Raw genomic sequence first — 25,102 nt, 5'->3', positions numbered from 1 at the left:
TAGTTCCTTATACTGTTTTTCTACATCATTTATATGGTCTAAATCTTTTTGCTAAAGAGAGATCTCTAAGGGAAATTGGGCAGGGGAGAGAACTAAGGGACAGGAGGGGAGAGCAGTAAGCGACAAGAAGGGAAAGAGGCTGAGGAAGGGTGGAAAGAGAAGCGCTCAGCCCCTATCCTACCCCACCAACTCTCTCTTTACTACACACTACACACATAATGCTTCCCTTACACACAGAGAAACATACAATGCATTCCTTACACACACAAAGACAATGCATCCCTTGCACACATACACATCCCTTTGATAATATTGTAAAGCGCTATGGAATATGCTGACGCTATATAAATACCAGTAATAATAATAATAATTTGGTATTTACTTATGTGTGTGTATTCCAACATAATACATACAGAGGATATAATAAAAGAATCTTAAAGGGAGACTATAGCCCAAGGAAAAAAAAATTGTTTTCCTGGCACTATATTTCTCTATTGTGCCTACCTACCTCCCTCGCTCCCCTCCCACCCTCCCCTGTGGTGCAGAAGGGGTAAAAACCCCTTCTGTCACTTACCTGAATCCACCACCGATGTCCCTCGGCACTGGTTCAGGTTCCCTCTCCGCTCCTTTAGCTGGCAGGGGGAAACAAATGCGCATGGGAGGCGAGCGCTGAGCTTGCATTAGGACTTCTCCCATATGAAAGCATTTTATAAAGCTTTCCGATGTAGTTTTAGGTGACGCTGGATGTCAATAGTCACCTAAGCACCCAGAAGTCCCTCTAGTGGCTGTCTGGTAGATAAACACTAGAGGTGGAGTTAACCTTCCAAGGCAATTATTACAGTTTATCAAAATCTGCAATAATTACAATTGCGGGGTTAAGAGACCTGGGACACTTCACCCAGACCACTTCAATGAGCTGAAGTGGTCTGGTTGTCTGTTGTGTCCCTTTAAGAAAAATAATAAAAAGAAATGCTTACATTTTTACAAATCAAGCATTCAAGAACAGATTGGCTTGGCTTTTCTCAAATTGAAAGGGACATTTACTACTGGGAAAAGTTCTTGATGGACATTCATGTTTTTTTACAAGCAATCCATGTTGTTGGATGACAAACAAGAGTTAAGTGAGCAAAATAAATTGTGGTCACCTATTTTTTCAGATATGTTTGAAAAACAACGGACTCTAAATACAATTTTTTTGTACAAATAGCACGTACTCAGCTTCTGCATACCTCATGCACTATCTTTAATCTTCTAAATGTAAACTTTAAGCTGTTTGGTATTAAAATATAGTTTTAATGTAACCAAGATAATGTTAAGGGGAGCTCATTTGTGATTGATTAAAAAAATTTGGTAATTGATGTGCTTTTATATGCGTTAATTGTTGAGCTAGACAATTAATTGTTAAAGAGGAACTATCCTTCACCTCAGTGTATGATATCATTCATCGAGGTGAATAGAAAAGTGGAAGGAAGTAAAAAAAATGTACTTACCTCCGCTGCATTTTCGCCACCATATGATACCTCATGATGCCTTAAACTAAATGGTTATTCCAAGCACCATGACCACTTCAGTGATTTGAAGTGGGCATAGTTCCTGGAGTCTGTATGTGCAGTGTTTATGCCGTTTAACCCCCTTTGTCGCCGGAGGTGTAATTCCACCTTCGGCAACATCATTAGGGTTTCATCAGAGTTCAACTAGAGTTCCCGTCTGGCGAATGTCAATTCTGTGCAACTTTCATTATACAGAATGTTAGTCATTGGCTGCAAGGGGTCAGCTGATACTCTCAGCCAATGAAAGGCGACAGCAGGGATTTCTGGCTTCTGTGGCTTAGCAGAAGCTACAAGCATGTCAAGGGATTATCAGAGAGCCTCCTAGCCCAGTGGGGACCCAGGTACAGTGGCGGCTCTAGATTTTGTGAGGCCTTAGGCGAAACTCAAACATGAGGCCCCACTCAAACATGAGCCCCCAAAGTTAAAATAAATAGGGGTTCATTGTGTGTATAAGGTGCTGTAGTTATATTGAAGGATGGGCTTGCAGCACTGAATACAGAGAGCTAGTCTCTGTATTCATTGTTCAGAGGCTTGCAGTGTTGCATATCCCTGGGCCGCTGCGTTGTGAACTCTGTGACTGAAGTTATGGCATAATTTGCAAACTAAATTAATTTGTAATAAACACATTTAATTAGCAAATATGCTAATTGTTTATACACGATTGTGGGGTATGGTTACATAGCCTGGCAGTCGTGTAGCCCATGGAACAGTGCAGCTAAGGGGAGTGGGCCTTGACAGAGCTAGGAGGCGGGCATATGTAGAGGTGAGGTTAGTGGTCAGGTGGTCACAAGGGTATGGCTGTAACTGGGATTCAGATATTAATAACGGACATTTTAGGTTAGGTGCCATTTTACTTAATCACACTTCCCTGTTGTTGTCCCACCCTCCCTCCCTTATATTTTAGTTTGGTGTTCTGTGGTTATCCCGTTGGGTCACCGCAGCGGGGGCTGGATAAGATATTGGGGGGTAGGTAGTTTTTCGTAGCTGTGATGTTAATTTGGTAACAATATTCACATGGTTGAATTTGTTAATTGGTAGGTTGGAGCCCGTAGGTGGTTCTCAACCTGGTGGTGTAGGGGTGTCTCGGTATGCCCCTACAATGTAAAACTGGTGGTGTAGGGGTGTCTTGGTAGGTTGGAGCCTGTAGGTGGTTCTCAACCTGGTAGTGTAGGGGTGTCTCAGTATGCCCCTACAATGTAATATTGGTGGTGTAGGGGTGTCTTGGTATGCCCCTACAACTTAAATTAATAGGTTGGAGCCCGTAGGTGGTTCTCAACCTGGTGGTGTAGGGGTGTCTCGGTATGCCCCTACAATGTAAAACTGGTGGTGTAGGGGTGTCTTGGTATTCCCCTACAACTTAAATTGGCAAGTTGGAGCCCGTAGGTGGTTCTCAACCTGGTGGTGTGGGGGTGTCTCGGTATGCCCCTACAACGTTAAACCATTTGATGGATAAGGCCTGTTGTGGCCATGTTGGTTATGTTATTCATGTATGGTTATATGTTATTGTTAGTGATGTCGCGAACATAAAATATTCCGTTCGCAAACGGCGAACGCGAACTTCCGCAAATGTTTGCGAACGGGCGAACCAAGCGAACCGCCATAGACTTCAATAGGCAGGCGAATTTTAAAACCCACAGGGACTCTTTCTGGCCACAATAGTGATGGAAAAGTTGTTTCAAGGGGACTAACACCTGGACTGTGGCATGCCGGAGGGGGATCCATGGCAAAACTCCCATGGAAAATTACATAGTTGATGCAGAGTCTGGTTTTAATCCATAAAGGGCATAAATATCCTAACATTCCTAAATTGTTTGGAATAACGTGCTTTAAAACATCAGGTATGATGTTGTATCGATCAGGTAGTGTAAGGGTTACGCCCGCTTCACAGTGACAGACCAAACTCCCTGTTTAACGCACCACAAACAACCGCAAACAGTCCATTTGCACAACCGCAAACTCCCCATTTGCACAAGGTTGGATACCAAGCTAGCCATGTCCTGTTCCTTGTCCTCACTGATGTCATTGAAGGTCTCTTCCTCCACCCAGCCACGTACAACACCAAGGGCCCCCGAAAGGTGACAACAAGCCCCCTGTATTTTTTTTTAATGTACACTACTGTTACACCAGATATGAGTTGCACTGGTGTGACACTGTGCCCTGGCAGGCCCTTAAACGCACACGTGTGAAGGAAACTGACTGCTATTATTTCACAGTCAAATTTCTAGTTTTTTTTTTTAATGTACACTACTGTTACACCAGATATGAGTTGCACTGGTGTGACACTGTGCCCTGGCAGGCCCTGAAACGCACACGTGTGAAGGAAACTGACTGCTATTATATTACAGTCAAAAAAGTTTTTGTTTTTTTTTAAATGCAAGCTATTGTGACACCAGATATGAGTGGTGGCACTGGGCAAGTGGGCACAGTATACGCTGTGAGCCTGACACACACGCTGGCAGGCATGCAACTGCAATTAGATTACACACAAAAAAAAAGAAAAAGCAGACTGATGTTCTAGCCCTAAAAAGGGCTTTTTGGTGTTCTGTCCTTACAGCAGAGATCAGATGAGTCCTTCAGGACTGTAGTGGACAATGAATACACTAGCCTAGCTATCGATTTCCCTGTTAAATCAGCAGCAGCTACACTGTCCCTCCTCTCACTAAGAATGCAGCTTCCGGGGGTGGGGGCCTAGCTGTCATGGAGGAAAGACGCACTTCGTGTGAGCTCCCTCAATATCTCACTTTAAGCAGCTATCAACAAGCAAATTTAACCCTAGAAGGGGATGACCCAGCAATGTTGCTCCTACCTGACCGACCCGACATGCTTAATAGCAGTCAGCAACTCGACAGAGTCTTACTTACCTCCGCGTGGCAAGTGTGGCCTGGTGCTCACCGGGCTGGAGAGGCGGACGATCTCCCGATCCTGGGATGCCCAGGAGCACCTACTTCCCGGCAGGAGCTCTGTTAACCCCCCCCCCTCGGACCGGTGGGAGTTATCCCGGTCCACCCCTGAGAGGCTGTCTGGAGCTAATGGACGCACAGAGCACAGCCGCCCAGGCTGACATATTCATCTGCGACTCTCCCAATATGGCGGCAGCCGCGTGTCCTCCTGGTACCAGCAAAGCATGGCAGGATATTGAGTCTAAGCTGGACAGACTCTTTAATCAATTTTGGAAGCAAATAACAAGCAGGAAGCCCCAACAAGCTCCACCACAGCCCCAACAAGCTCCACCACAGCTAAGCGAAGCAGTCCCCATTAAAATCCACCAACGCAAAAGGCGTTGAAGATGGGACAGGAGGCATAAACAGAAATGCAGAGCCTGCCCCACGTCAAGCACTCGCCTCCACCTTAAGCCACCACAATCCCGCACCGGATGTGAAGCACCACCGGGACAGATCCGACCACCCGACAAAACAAGCTTCCACCACCTCAAGCCGCGAACCAGGCACTCAGCCAGAGACCTTTGTTGTTCCAGGTATCAGGGACTCCCAGGGTCTGCACCTGGCGCCCAGAAGGGATCGGATGAGCACAAGCAGTAAACAGCAGCCTGCCAAGCATGTCCCACTATAGCCGATCCTCCACACCATGCCTTTGATCACATGAACTGCTCTCTGCACATTAACTAATCGTAAAGTAGCAAGCGTTTAAACATGTCATTATTTCACCTCCTAAAGAGTTTATTGTCGTAGTTCCTTACATGCCTTTACCTTAACCGTTCATGTATTATGTTATTCATTAGTCTCATCTCATGGGGCGACTCACACTTGATTTATAACTAGTGGTGGAGCTGCTGATATAAATACACAGTTGATAACGTGCAAGCTACACCCTAAACATGACAGCCATCTTTCACAACAATGTACTGCTATATACTCATACCCTCAGTGCAACTAGCCATGATATATGCACATTCAGCCTAGCATGCTCAAATATAACACATTTCTGTCTAAAAAAAAATGCAGCTTCAGAATTAATCTAAATTGTATGCTGTCTAAGAGGTGGGAGGGTCTGGGAGGGAGGGTCTGCTGCTAATTGGCTGGAATGTGTCTGCTGACTGTGAGGTATAGGGTCAAAGGTTACTCAATGATGACGAATAGGGGGCGGACCAAACATTGCATATGTTCGCCATCCGTGGCGAACGCGAACAAGCTATGTTCGCCATGAACTATTCGCCAGTGAACCGTTCGGGACATCACTAGCTATTGTTGAATATGTTATGGGTCATTGCCAGTGGGTTCTGTTAAAGTTGGGGTGAAGTATGTGTTATCTGAAATTGGGAATGTTTGGCAATGACCCAATTTATCTGAAATTGGGAATGTTTGGCAATGACCCAATTTATTATTTATATATTTATTATATTCATAATTTATTAAAGCCGTGACAAATTTTATCCACTTTTATCCACTTATTGGGGCAGGGGGTTCCAATATTATGGTTAGGACATATGCACGAAAGGACGACTATGCGCATGTCATGTATACATAAGTGCAGGTGTGTGTATTTCTGAGTGTGTCTGACATTGTCTACCTGTGTATGTGCCTGAAAGTTTGTGTCTGACTGAGAGTATCCTTGTGTGTGAATGTATGTCTTTATGAGTATGTGTCTGTGACCTTTGTGTGTGGGGTAGCTGCTTGCAGTGTGTGGGGGCTGCCTGTGACCTTTGTGCATTGTGTTATGGCTGTGTGTGTGCGAATGATGAATGTCTTCAGTTAGTGAGTGTGACACGGTGAGTTTGACATGGTGAGAAAGGGTTGGGAAGGTGAGTGTGACAGAATGAGAGAGGGTGAGAATGATAGGGGGGTTGTGACATGGATGGAGGAGGGAGTGTGACAGGATTGGAGGGGATTAATGCGACACGGTGAGTGTGAGAGGGTATGGTAGCTGTGAGGATGATGGGCTATGAGAGGGTAGGGGAGCTGTGAGATGGGTAGGGGGCTGTGAAAAGGTAAATACCTGGTGGTCCAGTGGGCTGCCTTCCGGTCTGCAGCTCTTCCGAGTGCCGAGCTGCAAACCACGTGGTAAGTCTCATGATCTCCAGTCCGAGCGTTGCCGTGGTAACCCGCGGCAACGCTCTTCTTAGCTGGAGATTGCGAGACACCTTAGTCTGCAGCTTTCCCGGCGGAGCTACAGACATGAGGCTGGCTCTCCGCCAGGGAAGGTGGTGTGGAGGGGCTTCGCACCCGGCGGCATACAGAGCAAGCCGCCGGGCCCTCCCCATGTCGGGTCCTCGGTCTCTGACTGAGGACCCGACATGTCACTCTGCCTAAGGCGATTTAGGCTGCTGCCAGGCCCCAGCAAGCGCGAGGCCTTAGGCGGCCTCCTACATCACCTAATTACAGAGCCGCCTCTGCCCAGGTATGCCTCATTACTGCGAACCCAGGACAGTTTACTCCTACCATTATAACTACTACAGCTGGTTATAGTAGTTATGATAATTGCAGTAACTCTTTAATGTATAGCTCCTTATATATTGTTAATATTTTAACGCAACACTCCAAGCATCATAACCACCACAGCCTTTCCCAGAGTAATTTGTCAAACAATTTAAGAAAAGTTTGACAACTTACCTGGGTCCCCCCTTCATCCAGCTTGTCCTCTAGTAATAACCAGATGTCTCCCCAGAGTTAAGCACAACCCGATAAAGGGACACAGTCATTGGCAGACAATGCTCAGCTAATGCTCTCAGCCAATGAGAAAAGCCTTGCATGGCCCTGCTTAGCTCACTGGAGCTAACTGCAGGAGAACCAGAACCAGGCAATATGACTGCTCGTGCCCATGGTGTCTGTTTGATCCAGCACGTAGAACTATATAGCACGGATGACAAATAAGTAACGTATTACCGGTCCTTAGAATGGCCGGATTTAACGTACATAGAATAGTCAAAATACTAGCCGAGGTCAGGGAACACAGAAAGGGACGCAGCGATGAGGAAAGCCAGGAGTCAGGATACCAGAATATAGAGAAGTCAATAAACAAAGCCAAAGTCAAAAACCAGGTAGAAAACTAATAACAGGAACGCGCTCTCGGACAACCACAAGGGAAACCACGACAGGGCACTGAGCAGGATGAGAACTGGGCCTAAATACCCCTCCTTTAGTTCTGACAGGCTGTAACCGGCCTTTGACCCCAAAGTCAGTTACCAGGTTTCATTTGCATAATTGCTGCTCAGCATTAACCCTTCTGTGGATTAGGTTGCTGCTCAGCACAACTTTTCCTGTGTGGACAGTAAATGTCATTAACCACATTTCTATAAGCGGATGAATACGTGACACATGGGGAGCCAAGGAGGTTGTCAAACCGCTAATAAATTACTTGACAAATTACTCTGGGAGGGCAACAAGTCACTCCTGGCACCATACCAACTACAGTGGGCTGTAGTAATTATGGTACTTGCAGTGTCCCTTTAAGGATTCTCTTTGTCTATGCCTATAACAGTTACTCGAGCAACTCCCTCGCCATTTGCCATTTGCTAGGTTTAGAATGGTATAGTTCTGCCCTGACCTCTCTGATTTCATCTGCCATGCCTGGCTAAAGTTTGATCTGTTTGGATTTATTATTATGACTGCATAACTTGCATACTCACAGGGACCAGCATGTTCCTTTGGTAACAACACAGTGCTATCTGTTCTCATTATTTTAACACTTTATTATTCGGCCATCTGTGTATTAGAACTATTTTTGTATCACTGTTGAACTTAAGTGTACAACAGTTTTGCAGCTCTCCATTACCTCCATTTTTAAAAAACTATTGATACATTTACATTTTTTTTTATGTATTAACTTCTATTTTTGACAAGAAGTGCCTCTTGCATCCACTGCCATTCGTAACCCCACACTCTGCCCACCTCTTAAGGGTCGGATTTCGGTGTGTTTGGGCAGCCTAGCTATTCTTGACTGGATTAACACTACTCTGAAGTACACCGACATCTTCGTGTCACTTAATCTCGGAACCTTATGGGACAGTTTTCTGTTGACAAGTATCAGGGGACAGAGATAGAATTGATGTAACATTATATCACCTTGTAAAATGGCATTAAATAGATATTTTCTTCTGCTCGGCCTGTGAGATTCAGTTTTCTGATAAGAGCAAAGACTGTACACATTTCGGATCAGTGGTGTCAAGTTCTAACAACGATGTTATCCAAGTGAATGCATCGCATGTCTGCTTCTTGCTGTCACCCATATGAAGAATCTGGCATTGAAAGAGATCTCTCAACATTTCATGTAATCATAATTAGATTTAAATACAACCTCCAGTGCTGACGTTCCAAGTTAAATATCTTCAATTATAGATGTTAGGTGCTACTTGTTTTTTTTTTCAAACTTTTGTACACATTGTACTACACTGTGGTACATGTTGGTGTTTTACATATAATAAACAAACAGAAAATTCTTAAGTGGGTTTATTCACTAAAGAGGGAGATGATGTTAGTTGAGAAAACCAACTTGCAAAACTTTGCACCAACTAGCTGAAAATCACAATCACTCACAGTTTATTTTTATAAATATGATGTTTTGGCCTAATTCTAGCAGATTGGTTGCCGTTGTCAATTCACAGAAAATCCTTGTTTTATTAATAAACACACAAGTATGGGAACCGACTGCTTTTGCAACGCTGAAGGACTTAAGGGGCCTTTCTTGTTGGTACACAACCTACAGGGCAGTTGAAGCACTCTCTGCGGAGTCCCAGTGCCTGTGCAATAGTGCTTGTGCTGTGCTACCCCGATAAGGATATGCGAGATACCAGAGAAGCCCGATATGCGAGATACCAGAGAAGTAAATTGGGACACCAAAATTGGCACTCTTGTGGGGCTAAATATGCAGCATTGCTTAAAGAACCACTATAGGCACCCAGACCACTTCAGCTCAATGAAGGGGTCTGGGTGCCAGGTCCATCTAGGGTTAGCCCTGCAGCTGTAAACATAGCAGTTTCAGTGAAACTGCTATGTTTACATTAGGGTTAATCCAGCCTCTAGTGGCTTGCTCATTGACAGCCGCTAGAGGCGCTTCCACGCTTCTCACTGTGAAAATCACAGTGAGAAGACGCTGACGTCCATAGGAAAGCATTGAGAAATGCTTTCCTATGGACTGACTAAATGTGCGCTCGGCTCTTGCCGCGCATGCGCATTCGGCGAATTATGTCAGAAGAGGGAGGAGAGTCCCCAGCGCTGAGGGAGCCCGGCGCTGGCGAAATTTAAGAATTTAACCCCTTCCTCCCCCTTCAGCCCGGCGGGAGGGGGATCCAGAGGGTGGGGGGACCCAAAGACCCTATAGAGCCAGGAAAACGAGTTTGTTTTCCTGGCACTATAGTGGTCCTTTAAAGGAACACTCCTTCCACCATTATAACTGCATCAAAATTAAGTTGTTATGGTGCCAGGCGGTCCATGGCATTTTCTGGCGTGTAAAATGTCTCCGTTCCTCACTGTCCCCAGTATTTGGATTCTGAAACACCACTAATTGGCTTAGAGTAGCTCCCCATTCATTTAAAAAAAAAAAAAAAAGGTGCGTCAACAGGCAGCATCACTCAAGTTTAAACAACATTTAAAGATAATATAAAATGAAAAAATATGGATGTTGTGGATGTTTGCACTGGCATGTTATCTCCTCATATTCTAACTCAAGCTAGGAACTAGCTGAGCCAATCAGTCAATCACTGGCCTCCCATAGCTTTCTCTGGGAGGATTTGTGAGAATAACTGCGTGAATGACAGTAATGAATCACAACAAATATTAGGGAAATCGCATAACAATAAAAAAACATAAAGGACAAATCCAGGCTGGAGTTCTTTTTCAACGCACTTTTAATGCATTAATATACACAAAAACAAAAAATCAAAAAAACAACAACAGCAACAACAATATAAGATGCTCACATTTGAAGTTCAAGCATTTGCGGCAAATTCACAAACTTTCCAGCCTAATAGTTTCTGGACATACACGAGAAAGGGCCCCAAGCACCCACTCATATATGTTTATCTGAAGCGATATATATCTTCACTCCTTGAAGGTGCAAAAATTGACTCTGGCTCCTCAACCAATAAATGTAGAATCCAAAAAAGAAAATAGTCCAGCACACATCAATAGGTGAACAGTGCTACGGATTTATTGAGGCCCCCACACCAAGCTGAACAACGTTTCAACCTAACAAAAGATATTTCTCAAAGTACAAAGTGCTACTAAGTGTTTATGGGAGCTTAAGTCCAAATTATTATTATTATTATTATTATTATTATTATTGCCATTTATATAGCGCCAACAGATTCCGTAGCGCTTTACAATATTTTGAGAGGGGGGATGTAACAATAAATAAGACAATTACAAGAAAACTTACAGGAATAATAGGTTGAAGAGGACCCTGCTCAAATGAGCTTACAGTCTATAGGAGGTGGGGTATTAGAAACATTAGGATAGGAAAATGCCAATTTCTGGTGTTAAAAGCTAACCACGTAAAACTACAACTCCTGGCAAGTCAATAAATCATGTGAACCACTGCAGGCTGGGACAAAGAAGGCTTCATCCCTGCCAATTTGGCAAGTACCAGGCAGGGGAGGTGGAAGCAAGATCGGCCTCTGTCAGCCTGGGGTGTGCCAATGATGTAAATTAGCACGTTAGATATCTGGCATTCCCCTACATAACTGCTACAATTGTTTCCTTGGTAGCTAGCAAATATATTAACTACAGTACTTTGAAATCTGGAGATGGAATAATTCCTTCTCTGCTTATTATTTAATATCTTCTTGTAACCTACCGCTCACAGTCTTTATCATTTTAGTTTGACTTTTTCTTAGACTTGCAGCTTAGAGTCTGTTCTCAACATATCATTTGTCTCCTGTAACTACTTTTAGAACTGTGTTAGTTTCTCGTTCGTAAATGATGAATTCTGGCTTATCTTCTTCAAATCTTCTGACTGGTCTTTTAATGGATGTAATTTTCCATCTTAACCGTGCTCCTCTCTCTTTAATCCATCTCCAAAAATGATCTGCTCACATGTCCAATATGCAATCAATAATATTTAATACCAGGGATTGCAAATTGAAGTGCTGTGCAGTTTCCAGAATCTCTGACAGTATTGTTTAGGAATGTGACAGGGAACTCAAATATTGATTGTCCTGGCAAAAAAACGGGACAGTTGGCAGGTATTGTGTACAAAGGGTAGATTTATAGCTGAAAATGAATTAGTAGAGGGGGGAAAAAAAACCTAAACAAAAATAACAACAACAAAAAAAGAATCCACAACTACATTAATGCCTAAGTGTATTTAGTTTCTATAACATATTTATATACTACATATAAAAGTACAAAACAAATCATCAAAGTCCCATTGGAAATATATTCTCTATAGTAAAATATCTGAAAATAGTCATCAAAAATGGATAAATATTTATCACCGTTGAATTAATCCACTGTCTTTTACTTAAAAATCTTCTGTCCGTACTCCCACCTCTGATGCTCGCCTTCAAGATTTCTCGAGGGCTGCACCGTTCCTGTGGAACTCGCTTCCATCCTCCGTTAGATGTTCACCCAGTCTCCACTCCTTCAAAAAATCGTTAAAAACCCACTTCTTCATAAAAGCATATCAATTAAACTGTTAATAGCTCCCAACTGATTCCTCTTCTGCAACTGTCACTAGTCTAAAACTATCCTTACCTTTTGTATTACTTTACCCCACTCCCTCTAGCATGTAAGCTCATTGAGCAGGGCCCTCAACCCCTCTGTTCCTGTGTGTCCAACTTGTCTGGTTACAACTACATGTCTGTTCATTCACCCATTGTAAAACGCTGCGGAATTTGACGGCGCTCTATAAATATCATAATAATAATAAAGGCCACAAAGCTTGTTAAATAGAATTCTGGGATTTCTGGCACAATTTCGATGAGTGTGGGATGCACATTCTTATTGTCTGTACACCTAGATAGATATATAAACAGCCTCCAATAGTGCAGAGAATCCTTACTGAGAAACCCAATATATGACCCTTTACTTCACCACTGTGTCAATGTGCCTCTTACCTTCTCAGAAGACAACCCACCTTGCCACAAGAAACGCAACTTGTACTAAAGTCAGAGTGAAAAATGACAACTACAATATAAAATATAATTATTAACATCAACTATCTTCAAAAAAAACGTTGTGTTTCTCTTCCCTTCTTTAATATAAATCTCCAAGTCTTTGTTGAGTGTTATATGTAGCGTTTAGGGAAATAACACAAATATTATCCTCACTTTACGACCTACTTGTTTTACGACGGCTTGCACTTATCACCAGCTCTCTAGCTAAGGGATTTAAGGGATTTCTCACGTTAGAGAGCTGGCCTATGTTCGGGGAAGTTTCCCCGAACATAGATTTGTGGGAATTACCCTGAACATAGACCTGCTTTCTTAAGCATGCTCGCTAGAACATCCTCTCATACCGACCAATTTGTTTTACGACTGGTTTGTAAGAAAGGAACCTGGCCAGTAAGGGAGGAGTGTCTGTATTGAGAATTTTTAGCAATTCATCCAAGACCACCTTACTCCCTTTTCATATAAAAAAAATACATTGCCTATGTATCTCCTACAAGTGATGAGGTTTTCACTCCAGCCATGTGGGTTCCTTATATATTGTTGGTCCCACTGTGCCATAAACAGATTGACCTAGCTGGGTGCAAACCTTGTCCCCATAGCAGTCCCAGACATATAAAGATAAGAATTATTCTCAAATAAAAAAAAAACATTATTTCTAAAAATTAATCTCTCTTCTCTTGGGGGTTTATATTCTTCCTAGGTTCTTCTTATGTTCTACAAATACAAAGGTCATTGTATTAAACGCCTCCATAGGGCCTGTAACAAGATGCTCAGGATAAAAAGTGGACCCTTTTTAAGACCTGTAAGTCCAAATTTACATCACTTCTTTTTATTATCACCTATGAGATTACTCAGAAAAATGCATCTTTAAGGATAACTTTCTTCATAAACCTAGAGTCAATAAATACGTCAAACTTATCAAAATTCTTCGGATGGGGCAAAATTAAAACGTTCATTTTGGAATGAGACCTGATCTCTGGTATGCATTGAATCAATGCATCTCTATGAGGAAAATTCTGACAAATAACAATCATTAGCACATGTGTCTAAATAGCAATGGATGCTGCAGTGTTGACCAGCTGAGTATGTTATCGCCACCTAGTGTTGATCTATTTATCTACAACCCAGAAGTGTGCACTCGTGGATTACATAATGCCCAGAGCAGCTTGTAAAATTGCAGCATTTCAATTCTTCTTTATGCACAGAGTAGGAAAATATATTACTGAAGATTACAAGGTTATTCACAAAAATCATCAGGAAAGTAAAGTTAATTTTAAATTTTAGGGCAAAATAGCTGAATTAAACATCATAGCTGACTTGCAAAGTCCTTCCAATTTTTAAAAGGAGAAATTTACTAAATGTACTAAATTCAAGATAACTCACCTTTATCATCTTCAAGGATCAGAAAGCGGAAGTCATACAGTATTCTGTAAATCACTCCATATTTTCTTATTACTTTGTATATATAAATTATAGAATATGTTATTAGAACCTTGATTACATTGTTATCAGCATGTACATCCTAATGGGTTTTTTTTTTTTTTTTTTTTTTACAAATATCTCCTATATTGTATTGTATATTGTATATCATTGTATCCACTTTTTTCACAGCTATTTTCATTGTGACTTAGTACATTTTGTATTGATTTTTTTTTGTTTTTGTTTAGTACTCTTTCATTTTGTTTTCTTTGTATCACAATTGGCTATGCTACCATTTTTTCCCCATTCTTTATTTCTCTAATATGGAATACTAGATATTGGGACAGCATTGTACGGACAAATGGCTTCTTGAGGTTCATTCAATAAACAGTGAATTGTACTGAATTCAATATCAATTCCAAAAAACTGATTTGAAAAAGCGACTGGCTATTTTTATTTTAGCCCACGTTTTCCAATTTGGTATTGCAATTCTTTACAATTTTATGTTTTGTGATTAAAGGATACCAGTCATGACAAATACAATTTAATCTGAAATGACAGATAATCACATTTCATCTATACACTGTGTTATGTGTATAGTTTTCTCTAAAATTAGGGGTTAAAAAACAGCCGTTTCCCCTTCCTGTCAGTCATTTCACTCTGTGTGTGCCAATCTGCACAGATATAAGAAGTCTGTGCTCTGCATGTCTGTTATCAGGGAAACCCAACTCTGGGTGTTCCTACTTCTTGACTTGGGCCTAAGGGAAAGCTATACCTGCTGCAAGGGGAAGTAGGGAGGAGGGGCAGGCACTGTGTGAGAGCAGCCAGGGCCGGCGCTACCTGTTAGGCGGACTAGGCAGCCGCCTAGGGTGCCCCTTGGGAAGGGGCGCCGCCAGGAGCGCCGGTCCCCCTCATGCTGCAGCCGCCCGTGCGCTCTGTAGAGAGCCTCAAGCAGCTGCAGCTTTGCCCGGGCTGGTGCGTCCATGAGGGCGCACCGCCCGGGCGCAGCATGAGGAGAGGGGCTGACAGGAGGGAAGCGCTCAGCGCTCCCTCCTGTCACTCCCTCACTGTAGCGTGGCCGAGCGCTGTATGGTCCGCGGGTTCAGGGAGCATCTGTCTCCTGTACCCGGCCGGACTAACAGGAAGTTCACACCGAGTGTGCACTTCCTGTTGGTCCGACCGGATACAGGAAACAAAAGCTCCCTGTACCCACGGACCATACAGAGCTCGACCACGCTACAATAGAGATGAGGGGAGAAAGAGAGTGGGGAGGAGGGATGGGGGAGAAAGAAAGTAGGGGGGATGGGGGAGAAAGAGAGTGGGGGGAGGGGGGAGAAAGAGAGTGGTGGGGAGGGGGGAGAAAGAGAGTGGGGAGGGGGGGAGGGGGAGAAAGAGAGTGGGGAGGGAGGGAGGAAGGGAGAGAAAGAGACTGGGGAGGGAGGGAGGGGGAGAAAGAGAGTGGGAGGGAGGGGGGTGAAAGAGAGTTGGAAGGGAGGGGGAGAAAGAGAGTGGGGAGGGAGGAAGGGGGAGGGAGGGAGAGGGGAGAAAGTGAGTGACAAGGGAGGGAGGGGGAGAAAGAGAGTGGGGAGGGAGGGAGGGGGGAGAAAGAGAGTGACAAGGGAGGGAGGGGGGAGAAAGAGAGTGACAAGGGAGGGATGGGGGGAAGAGAGTGACAAGGGAGGGAGGGGGGAAGAGAGTGACAAGGGAGGGAGGGGGGAAGAGAGTGACAAGGGAGGGAGGGGGGAGAAAGTGAGTGACAAGGGAGGGAGGGGGAGAAAGAGAGTGGGGAGGGAGGGAGGGGGCGACAGAGAGTGACAAGGGAGGGAGGGGGGAGAAAGAGAGTGACAAGGGAGGGGGGAAAGAGAGTGACAAGGGGGGGAAGAGAGTGACAAGGGAGGGGGGGAAAAGAGTGACAAGGGAGGGGGTGAAGAAAGTGACAAGGGAGGGGGGAAGAGAGTGACAAAGGAGGGAGGGAGGGGGGTAAAAGAGTGACAAGGGAGGGGGGAGAAAGAGAGTGACAAGGGAGGGAGGGGGGAGAAAGAGAGTGACAAGGGAGGGAGGAGGAGAAAGAGATTGACATCCATCACACACACACACACAATCATGAAACCCTTACACTCACAGAAACACACAATGCATTCCTTAAATACACTCAATGCACCCCTTACAGACGCACACACTGCATCCCGTACATACACAGAAACACACCTTGCAGCCCTTACACATGCAAACACAGATTCACACAATGCATTCCTTACACACATATCAGGACATCCCCTACACACTCCACCCCCTGTGAACAAACTCATTGGTGGAACATGAAGGTGGACCCTGAGCTGTGTAAAGGGCCCCCCAAAAAAGGGAGCTGCTTCCCGTTCTCCCAGAACATTGATTTTTGTGACCACAGTTACAAACAGCCTCCAGAGATCCTGTTCTACACCAGACCAGTGGTGCCAGACTGCAGCTAGAGCCCATCATCATCCTCATCTGGTTGTAAGTAGGCAATCTAGCATATTATTCATGGCACTAATCTCTAATTTACCTCACATTAAAGAAACACTATAGTCCCCAGAGCCACTGCAGCTTAATGTAGTGGTTCTGGTGTCTATAGCCTGTCCCTGCAGGCCTTTTAATGTAAACACGGCGGCACTGCAGCACTGGCGTTAGTTAACATGGCAGATCATATGGGTGGGGCATTGTGATGTCACATGGGGGGGGGCGGCAAACTTTACTTTTGCCTAAGGCGGCAAAAATCCTTGCACCGGCCCTGAGAGCCGCATTTTAACCCCTTCAGGACCGGCCTGTTTTTGCGATGTTTGTACGTTAAGGACCAGAGCAGTTTTAACACTTTTGTGGTGTTTGTGTTTAGCTGTAATTTTCCGCTCTCTCATTTACGGTTCCCATACAAGTTATATATTGTTTTTTTCAGGACAAAAGGGGCTTTCTTTACATACCATTATTTGTATTATGTCCAATATTGTATTTAAAAAAAATAATAAAATATGGTGAAAAATTTAAAAAAAAAACATGTTTTTGGACTTTTACTTGAAAAATCTTTTACTTATCTACAAAAGCTAATGAAAAAAACTGCTAAATAGATTCAAAATTTTGTCCCGAGTTTAAAAACACCCAGTGTTTACATGCTTTATTGCTTTTTTTTGCAAGTTATAGGCCTATAAATACAAGTAGGAAATTGCTGTTTCAATATATATATATATTTTAAATGTATCAATAGTGACCTTGTAACACCGTTATCTGTCAAAAATCCCCGAAACACACCTAACATGTACATATTTTTTTAAAGTAGACAACCCAGGGTATTCAAAATTGGGTATGTCCAGTTTTTTTTAGTAGCCACTTAGTCACAAACACTGGCCAAAGTTAGCATTTATATTTGTTTGTGTGTTAAAAATGCAAGAAACGCTAACTTTGGCCGGTGTTTGTGACTAAGTGGCTACTAAAAAAGGCTGAACATACCCCATTTGCAATACCTTGGGTTGTCTTCTTTTGCAAATGGTATGCCATCATGGGGCTAATTCTCATTCCTTGGCTACCATACGCTCTCAAAGGCAACCTAACCAATCCGACAAATTTCAATTAAAAAAAAAAGTAAAATCAAGCCTTATATTTGACCCTGTAACTTTCACAAACACTATAAAACCTCTACATGTGGGGTACTGTTATACTCAGGAGACTTCGCTGAACACAAATATTAGTGTATCAGAACAGTAAAATGTATCACAGCAATAATATCCTCAGTGAAAGTGCTGTTTGTGTGTGAAAAATGCAAAAAACTTCACTTTCACTGACAATATCATCGCTGTGATATGTTTTACTGTTTTGAAACACTAATATTTGTGTTCAGCGAAGTCTCCCGAGAAAAACAGTACCCCCATGTACAGGTTTTAGGGTGTCATAGAAAGTTACAGGGTTAAACACAGTGCTAGCAAATTAAATTATCTGGACTTTCGGCCTGGGATGGCAGGCAGGTCCCTCAAATTGCAATCATTAAAATTACTTAATTAGGTAAAAATATTACATAAATACACATGTAGAATTTTAATATATATACATATTTATATATTTGACGTCTACGTGTATATTTATGAAATTATTTATGTAATTATGTATATGGACATATGTATATTTCGTATTGTTTTTATTTATTTATTTATACATAGATATATATATCATTACATTCTAAGTATATTTTGATATAAATATATATATATATATATATATATCAAAATACTGTTAGAATAAAATTGCATATATAAATATTTTTTTATAATTATTAAAAATTATTATTTTTTTTTTGTTATTTATTTTTATTAACATATTATTTGTATTTTATAATAATATATATATACCATATATATATAGCAATTATATATATTGTATATATTCGTGTGTAATTTAAATATAAGTGTATTTTTATATTAATATACGTATATATAAATATAAAAATACACTTATGACATTATATATATGATACATATACATATATTATATATAGATATAATACATGTATATATATCATATATATACACATATTATTATTTTTTTTTTTACACTGATTTTACACTGTTTTTTTTTAACTTTATTTTTTAGATTTTTCACTTGCAGGGAGACTGCCTGTCAGCACAGACAGTCCCCCTGCAGGCAGATACACAGACCCCTATTGCGGTCATGTGATCGAGTGATCACATGGCCGTGGGGTCCTGATCTGCCGAGGGGGGACTGCCCGGGCAGACAGGCAACCCCCCTGGACCGGGTGGAGCACTGATCGCCGCCGTGGGACCGACGGCGATCAGGTAAGTAGCCCCAGACCGTTATGACGGTTCAGGACCGTCAGCGGTCCAAACGCACGTTTTACCGCTGACGGTCCTGAACCGTCAGCGGTCCTTAAAGGGTTAATAAAGAAGACAGGATGAATGATTGCAGCTTAGAACAGGCAATCTGAGAATGGAGAGAGAACAGACAAGTTTTACTTACACAAAGCAAACATAAACTGTTGGGTACTTTTAACCTGTTATGGGTAGCAAGTCCGTGCTTCCCAAACAGGGGTATGCAGGAGAGGTGTGTCTTACAGCAAATATAACACCCACTAACGTGATTGTGCCTACCACAATACATTGAATTGCAATGAGAATAATAAGACAGTTTCAAAATGTTTTAACATTCAAAGAATCTGTATTTGTAATGTCTGAATGAATAAATATTTTATATATATATATATATATATATATATATATATATATATATAAGTACCGTATATACTCGAGTATAAGCCGAGTTTTTCAGCCCATTTTTTGGGCTGAAAAACCCCAACTCGGCTTATACTCGAGTCAAGGTCTGTATTATGGCAATTTGCATTGCCATAATACAGACTGGGGGAGAGGGGGGCTGGCAGAGCTGTAACTTACCTTTCCTGCAGCTCCTGTCAGCTCTCTCCTCCTCTGCACCGTCCGGTCAGCACCTCGGTCAGCTCCCAGTGTAAATCTCGCGAAAGCCGCGGCTCTCGCGAGACTTACAGTGTAAGCTGACAGAAGAGCAGAACGGACGGCGCAGAGGAGGAGAGAGCTGACAGGAGCTGCAGGAAAGGTAAGTTACAGCTCTGCCAGCCCCCCTCTCCCCCCCACTGAACTGCCACTGGACCACCAGGGAAGGAGAGCCCCCCTCCCTGCCATATATCAAGCAGGGAGGGGGGACGAAAAAAAAAATATATAAATAAAATAAGAAATAATAATAAAAAAATAATAATAATAAAAAAAAAATTAATAATAACAAAAAAAGGGGTATAAGGATCACTATGGGGGGGGGGGGTATAAGGACCACTATGGGAGGGATGGGGTGGGTTAAGGACCACTATGGGAGGGAGGGGGGTATAAGGACCACTATGGGAGGGAGGGGGGGGGATAAGGACCACTATGGGAGGGAGGGGGGTATAAGGACCACTATGGGAGGGAGGGGGGGGATAAGGACCACTATGGGAGGGAGGGGGGGGGGATAAGGACCACTATTGGAGGGAGGGGGGGTATAAGGACCACTATGGGAGGGGGTGGGATAAGGACCACTATGGGAGGGAGGGGGGTATAAGGACCACTATGGGAGGGAGGGGGGGGTATATGGACCACTATGGGAGGGATGGGGGGGGATAAGGAACACTATGGGAGGGAGAAGGGGGATAAGGACCACTATGAGAGGGAGGGGGTGGGATAAGGACCACTATGGGAGGGGAGGGGGAAGTAAGGACCACTAGGGGAGGGAAGGGTAAGGACCACTAGGGGAGGGGTGAGTCAGGACCACTGGGGGGGGGGTGAAGGAACACGGGGGTGGGGAGGTAAGGACCACTGAGGGAGGAGGAGGGGAAGTCAGAACATATGGGGGGGGGAGGGGGCGTCAAAATTTTTTTTGCCTACGGCAGCAAATATCCTTGCACCGGCCCTGCACACACTGCATTCACACACTGCATTCATGCACACACACACTGCACTCATACACACACGCTGCACTCATACACACACGCTGCACTCATACACACACACATACGCACACACTGCATTCATTATACACACACTGTAAATAAATATTCAATTAATATATTTTTTTTAGGATCTAATTTTATTTAGAAATTTACCAGTAGCTGCTGCATTTCCCACCCTAGTCTTATACTCGAGTCAATAAGTTTTCCCAGTTTTTTGGGATAAAATTAGGGGCCTCGGCTTATATTCGGGTCGGCTTATACTCGAGTATATACGGTATATAAAATTATCACTATTATTATTTGTTTCTCTATGAACATTAAATCTTATGTTGCTATAAAACTGTCCAAAGTGGTACAAATGGAATTGTATTTAGAAGTAAATAAATCATTTATGACATTGGTGAGATACATTCCTGTGATGCCGAGAGTGACACCAGATGAAACAGGATTAAGTAGGAGATTTCAACTGAGACAGTCAGGTGAGCAAAAATAACTAATTGAAGAATCTTGGAGACAAAAGGGACTAAGGCGTCAGAGAAGAGGTTTTACAGAAAGTATAAAGATATTATTGGAGAGAAAGAGAGTACGGACATTAGGTATAGATGCACCATGAGTGTAGAGAGGATATTCCATAAGCTAGGATGAGATGGCTTTCATGGAATCAGTGGTGAGTCAAGAGAACAGTACTACATTTCAATAACCCTGGGAAACAAGTTTATGGTAGAAGATGAAAGTGCTGAGGGTTTAGGGAGTGGGGTAGAAAAATAGTTTCCTGTCCCATTAGTGTCTTCATTAAAAGTAATTTACAAATTTAGACTGGACTTGAGTTAAGGGGATTAAACAATTTTCTTGATGAGGGAAGTGAATTAAGTTTACTTGGAATGGACTTAAAAACATATATTGTATTTATTTAGATCAAAACTTATGCCTCATCGGAATTTGATGGTCTAGAATGCAAATAATTTATAATCAATTAAACAAAAATATTAGCTTCTAAATCTGTCCATCTGGCAGTGAATTGAATTCCCTTGGTGATTATTACATTCTTGAAATAAACTTGACTGACTGTGTTTAGAATTCTTACAGCTAAAGTCCAATTAATAAACGCTAATTGGTGTGGTCAAACAAATCTAAGGATGTTCTTTTACTTCAATACGAAAAGTATAAGACAAGATTTCCTGCTATTGTTCTTTTCTGTAGACCGGTTGAATTACAAATATTGCATCACATGGTGATTTCAAGAACGTGGAAGAATTTCCTGTCTAGAAAAATAACGTGTAATATATTTAAGGAATGAAGCATAATTTTACATTATTTTTATTTAACTTGGGATAGAACTTGAGATAGATCTACAGATAATTTAAATCACAAGGCTTCTGTAGTGAGGTCATGGTATTGTTGTTTATTATCATTCTTTATTATTATTTTTATTACAGGTACAGCCACATCACCGAAGTAACGTGACGCACAACATACCACAGAAGAGCCCATTTGAGGACCCGTTTTTTATTGTGGAGACCATCTGTATATGCTGGTTTTCCTTTGAGCTTTCAGTACGATTCATAGCGTGCCCGAGCAAGCCAGCCTTCTTCAAGGACATCATGAATATGATAGACTTTGTGGCAATCATACCTTATTTTGTTGCCTTGGGCACTGAACTAGCACGACACAAAGGAGTGGGGCAACCAGCCATGTCATTGGCCATCCTCAGGGTAATCCGTTTGGTCAGAGTTTTCCGGATCTTCAAGCTCTCCCGACACTCCAAGGGTTTACAAATCTTGGGACAGACGTTGAAAGCAAGTATGAGAGAGTTAGGTTTGCTCATATTTTTCCTTTTCATCGGAGTTATTCTATTCTCAAGTTCAGTCTATTTTGCTGAAGCCGATCATGCAGAAACAAAATTTACCAGCATCCCTGAGGCATTTTGGTGGGCTGTGGTTACAATGACAACTGTAGGCTACGGAGACATGTCACCAGAAACAGTAGGTGGGAAACTAGTTGGTTCTCTTTGCGCCATTGCAGGTGTGTTAACCATTTCTTTGCCTGTACCAGTCATTGTATCTAACTTTAGCTATTTCTACCATCGTGAAACAGAGTGCTCAGACATTGGTCAATATAACCATGTCGGTTCATGCCCGAATGGACCACCCCACACGCCAAAACCCAAATCGAAGGAGAGAAGCCCCATATTGGACACATTTAAGAACATATGCACCAATTCTAAAGCAGAACTCCTAGATGGAATTGGCCCGGTCAACGAGAGACAATTGAATTCTGGCCAACAATCACATTTGATAACTCAAGTGTGACATGTGAACTGGGGCAAGTGTCAACCATTGACTTATCTTCAACGTTTAATCTAGGAGTCTTAAATTAAATTAAATGTTTTACAGAAACAGATAGTCAGAGCCTCTATTTTTGTTTGTTCCCCAACAAACAAAATGTTTGTATTAAGAAATTATGCCAGTTTTCCCACAAATTTTAACAACGTTTGATTTTTACTTTGTCTGATCGCATCTGGAATGGGCAGATATTGCAGATGGTTATTTATAATTTCATACTTATCAGCATGCAAGCGTTAAATTACTTTATGAATGACATGATGAGATGTTGTCATCATCTGTAGATGGAAAATTAAAAGTAATGTGAGACACCCCAAGTGAGTATACCACATGAAGCAAAAACATATGACCCACAAAGCCAGTTGGATCTTGGAATGGGCAGCAATTTTAAACCTGATGGAGTTTCTCATGGAAGGGTTTGTAACTATAACAAAAAGGGTGCCCCATCAAAATCACAGAGAAAACAGCTGCCCATCATACCACCATAAAACTGTAGACACTTACTATTAAATTACATGTGCCCAGCAGAGCTCTGGGAAACGGCCAGGGTATAACAGACTCGAATAACATCAAATGACTAGATGCATCAATGTGACAGCAAAGGTAATTGAGGGCAGCAATGCAGAATGAGGCATATATGCCATTTTGGTTAAGAGCATGAATTACAAACCAGAATAGAGTAACGTGAAGTATTGTGAGAAGGCTCGAGGGAACCAGATGCTCGAGGGAACCAGATGCATTTTCAGTTTGCTAGATAGTTACAACTCAAAATTTTTACTGTTTTGGGGTTTACAATATTCATGTGAATTTCTTTTCTATGGGCTTCGCATTTGATGAACACTCTAACACTTGCAGTGGCTCTTATTTTTTTTTTGCATGAAATACAAGTTGCTGTTAAATCAGAACAAACTACCCTATTAGCAGTAGTTGAATTACTGTTGAGCCCTAAACTGTTTAAAATCCTTTTTTTTTTCAGTTTTATAGTCTAGATTATTTTATGTGTTAAATTAAGATCACTACACTTATCTTAAACTGATACAAATCGTATAATATACAGAGCAATGGTTCAAGTCTTCCAATAATTGACTTATGGATAGACATTTTACCTATATCACAACGGTTTGTTTTTAGTGGACTGAACATTTACGACGAAAATGCAGCTAACATCTTCTTTGAATTATTTGTCTTAATTCTTAATACTGATATAAGTCTTTATTCTACAGCAACAAAAAAATGGTACCAAAGAATCCTGGATGAAAGTATAAAAAAGAGCATCATAGGAATACATATAAAGCTACAAAGGTTTCAGACCATGAGGGCTGCAGAAACCTTAGGTTTTCAGAATAATATATTGCCAGGTGAAATTATGAACCGTAAATACTGACTTTGAAACCTTTAATATAAATTAATAGTTTTATACCTTAGGTTTTGGTAAGTTTTGCACCTTTGTTATTTAAAGTGGCTGAGAGATCAACATTGGTCTAGTTAAGGTGGCAACAAGTCAAATAGTGCTAGTTAAAGGGACACTGGTGTCACCATAATCACTACAGCTTAATGAAGTATTTTTTAGTGTCAAAAGCCTGTCCCTGCATGCTGAGCACTGTAAACACTGCCTTTTCAGAGAAAATAGTTTGACACTAAAGGCAGTGTTTACATTGCTGGCTAGTAACGCCTCTAGTGGCTGTCACTCAGACATCCAATAGAGTTGCTTCCTAGTCCAGTACTACTGAAAGTGTAGTAAACACTTGGATTAGCTTGTGCAGGTTAAAGGTGGGTTTGGAAACACCAAATAATGAATCAAGTATAAGATTTGCTTATTGGCAAACGGTTTATACAATTTAATAACTTGGAAAGCATTTTATGTTTTCTAACCATTATTTAATGTTTTTCGCAGACATATTCCAGATTCAGCTGAGTTTATGGCTTAAACTAAAGTGGCTCTGTTATTTCTTTTTCCTTTTAATTTTTAATTGCTCCCTCCCCCTCACCCCCAGCTTAATCGATGTCCTCCCTTTATTTAAATTTATTAATTTGTCTTCCTTGTGTCAGGTCTCAATCCCTGGCTGCGGCCATTTTGTTCCCCTCTGCCCATTATGTCTATTGCTTGCCCTACTCTGGGATTGATTTTACTGATAAATTATGCATACATTTAAGTGGCAACGAAAACAGAACCTTATATTAAGCAGCTCCTTTTGCCAAATTTTGTCAATTAGTCTGCTATACATGAGGGGGAAAAAAGTAC

General features: G+C 42.0%; 1 protein-coding gene and 1 long non-coding RNA gene across 2 annotated transcripts in view; one reads left to right on the top strand and one right to left on the bottom strand.

Moving 5' to 3' along the window:
• The window catches only part of KCNA7 (potassium voltage-gated channel subfamily A member 7), a 78,627-nt gene extending 55,054 nt beyond the window's left edge, over positions 1-23,573 (top strand). Inside the window, exon 2 of the mRNA XM_063436676.1 lies at positions 21,955-23,573. Within this exon, the coding sequence (XP_063292746.1) occupies positions 21,955-22,827 (873 nt within the window). The 3' untranslated portion in view covers positions 22,828-23,573. The remainder of the gene's footprint in view (positions 1-21,954) is intronic.
• Positions 1-25,102, bottom strand: part of LOC134577512 (uncharacterized) — a 747,008-nt gene that overhangs the window by 454,175 nt on the left and 267,731 nt on the right. The window lies entirely within an intron of this gene.

The sequence above is a fragment of the Pelobates fuscus genome, chromosome 11, assembly GCF_036172605.1.
Source record: "Pelobates fuscus isolate aPelFus1 chromosome 11, aPelFus1.pri, whole genome shotgun sequence".
NCBI classification, from domain to species: Eukaryota; Metazoa; Chordata; class Amphibia; order Anura; family Pelobatidae; genus Pelobates; species Pelobates fuscus.
The sequence above is the reverse complement of the archived record's forward strand: the minus strand, read 5'-3'. Positions and strand labels throughout refer to the sequence as shown.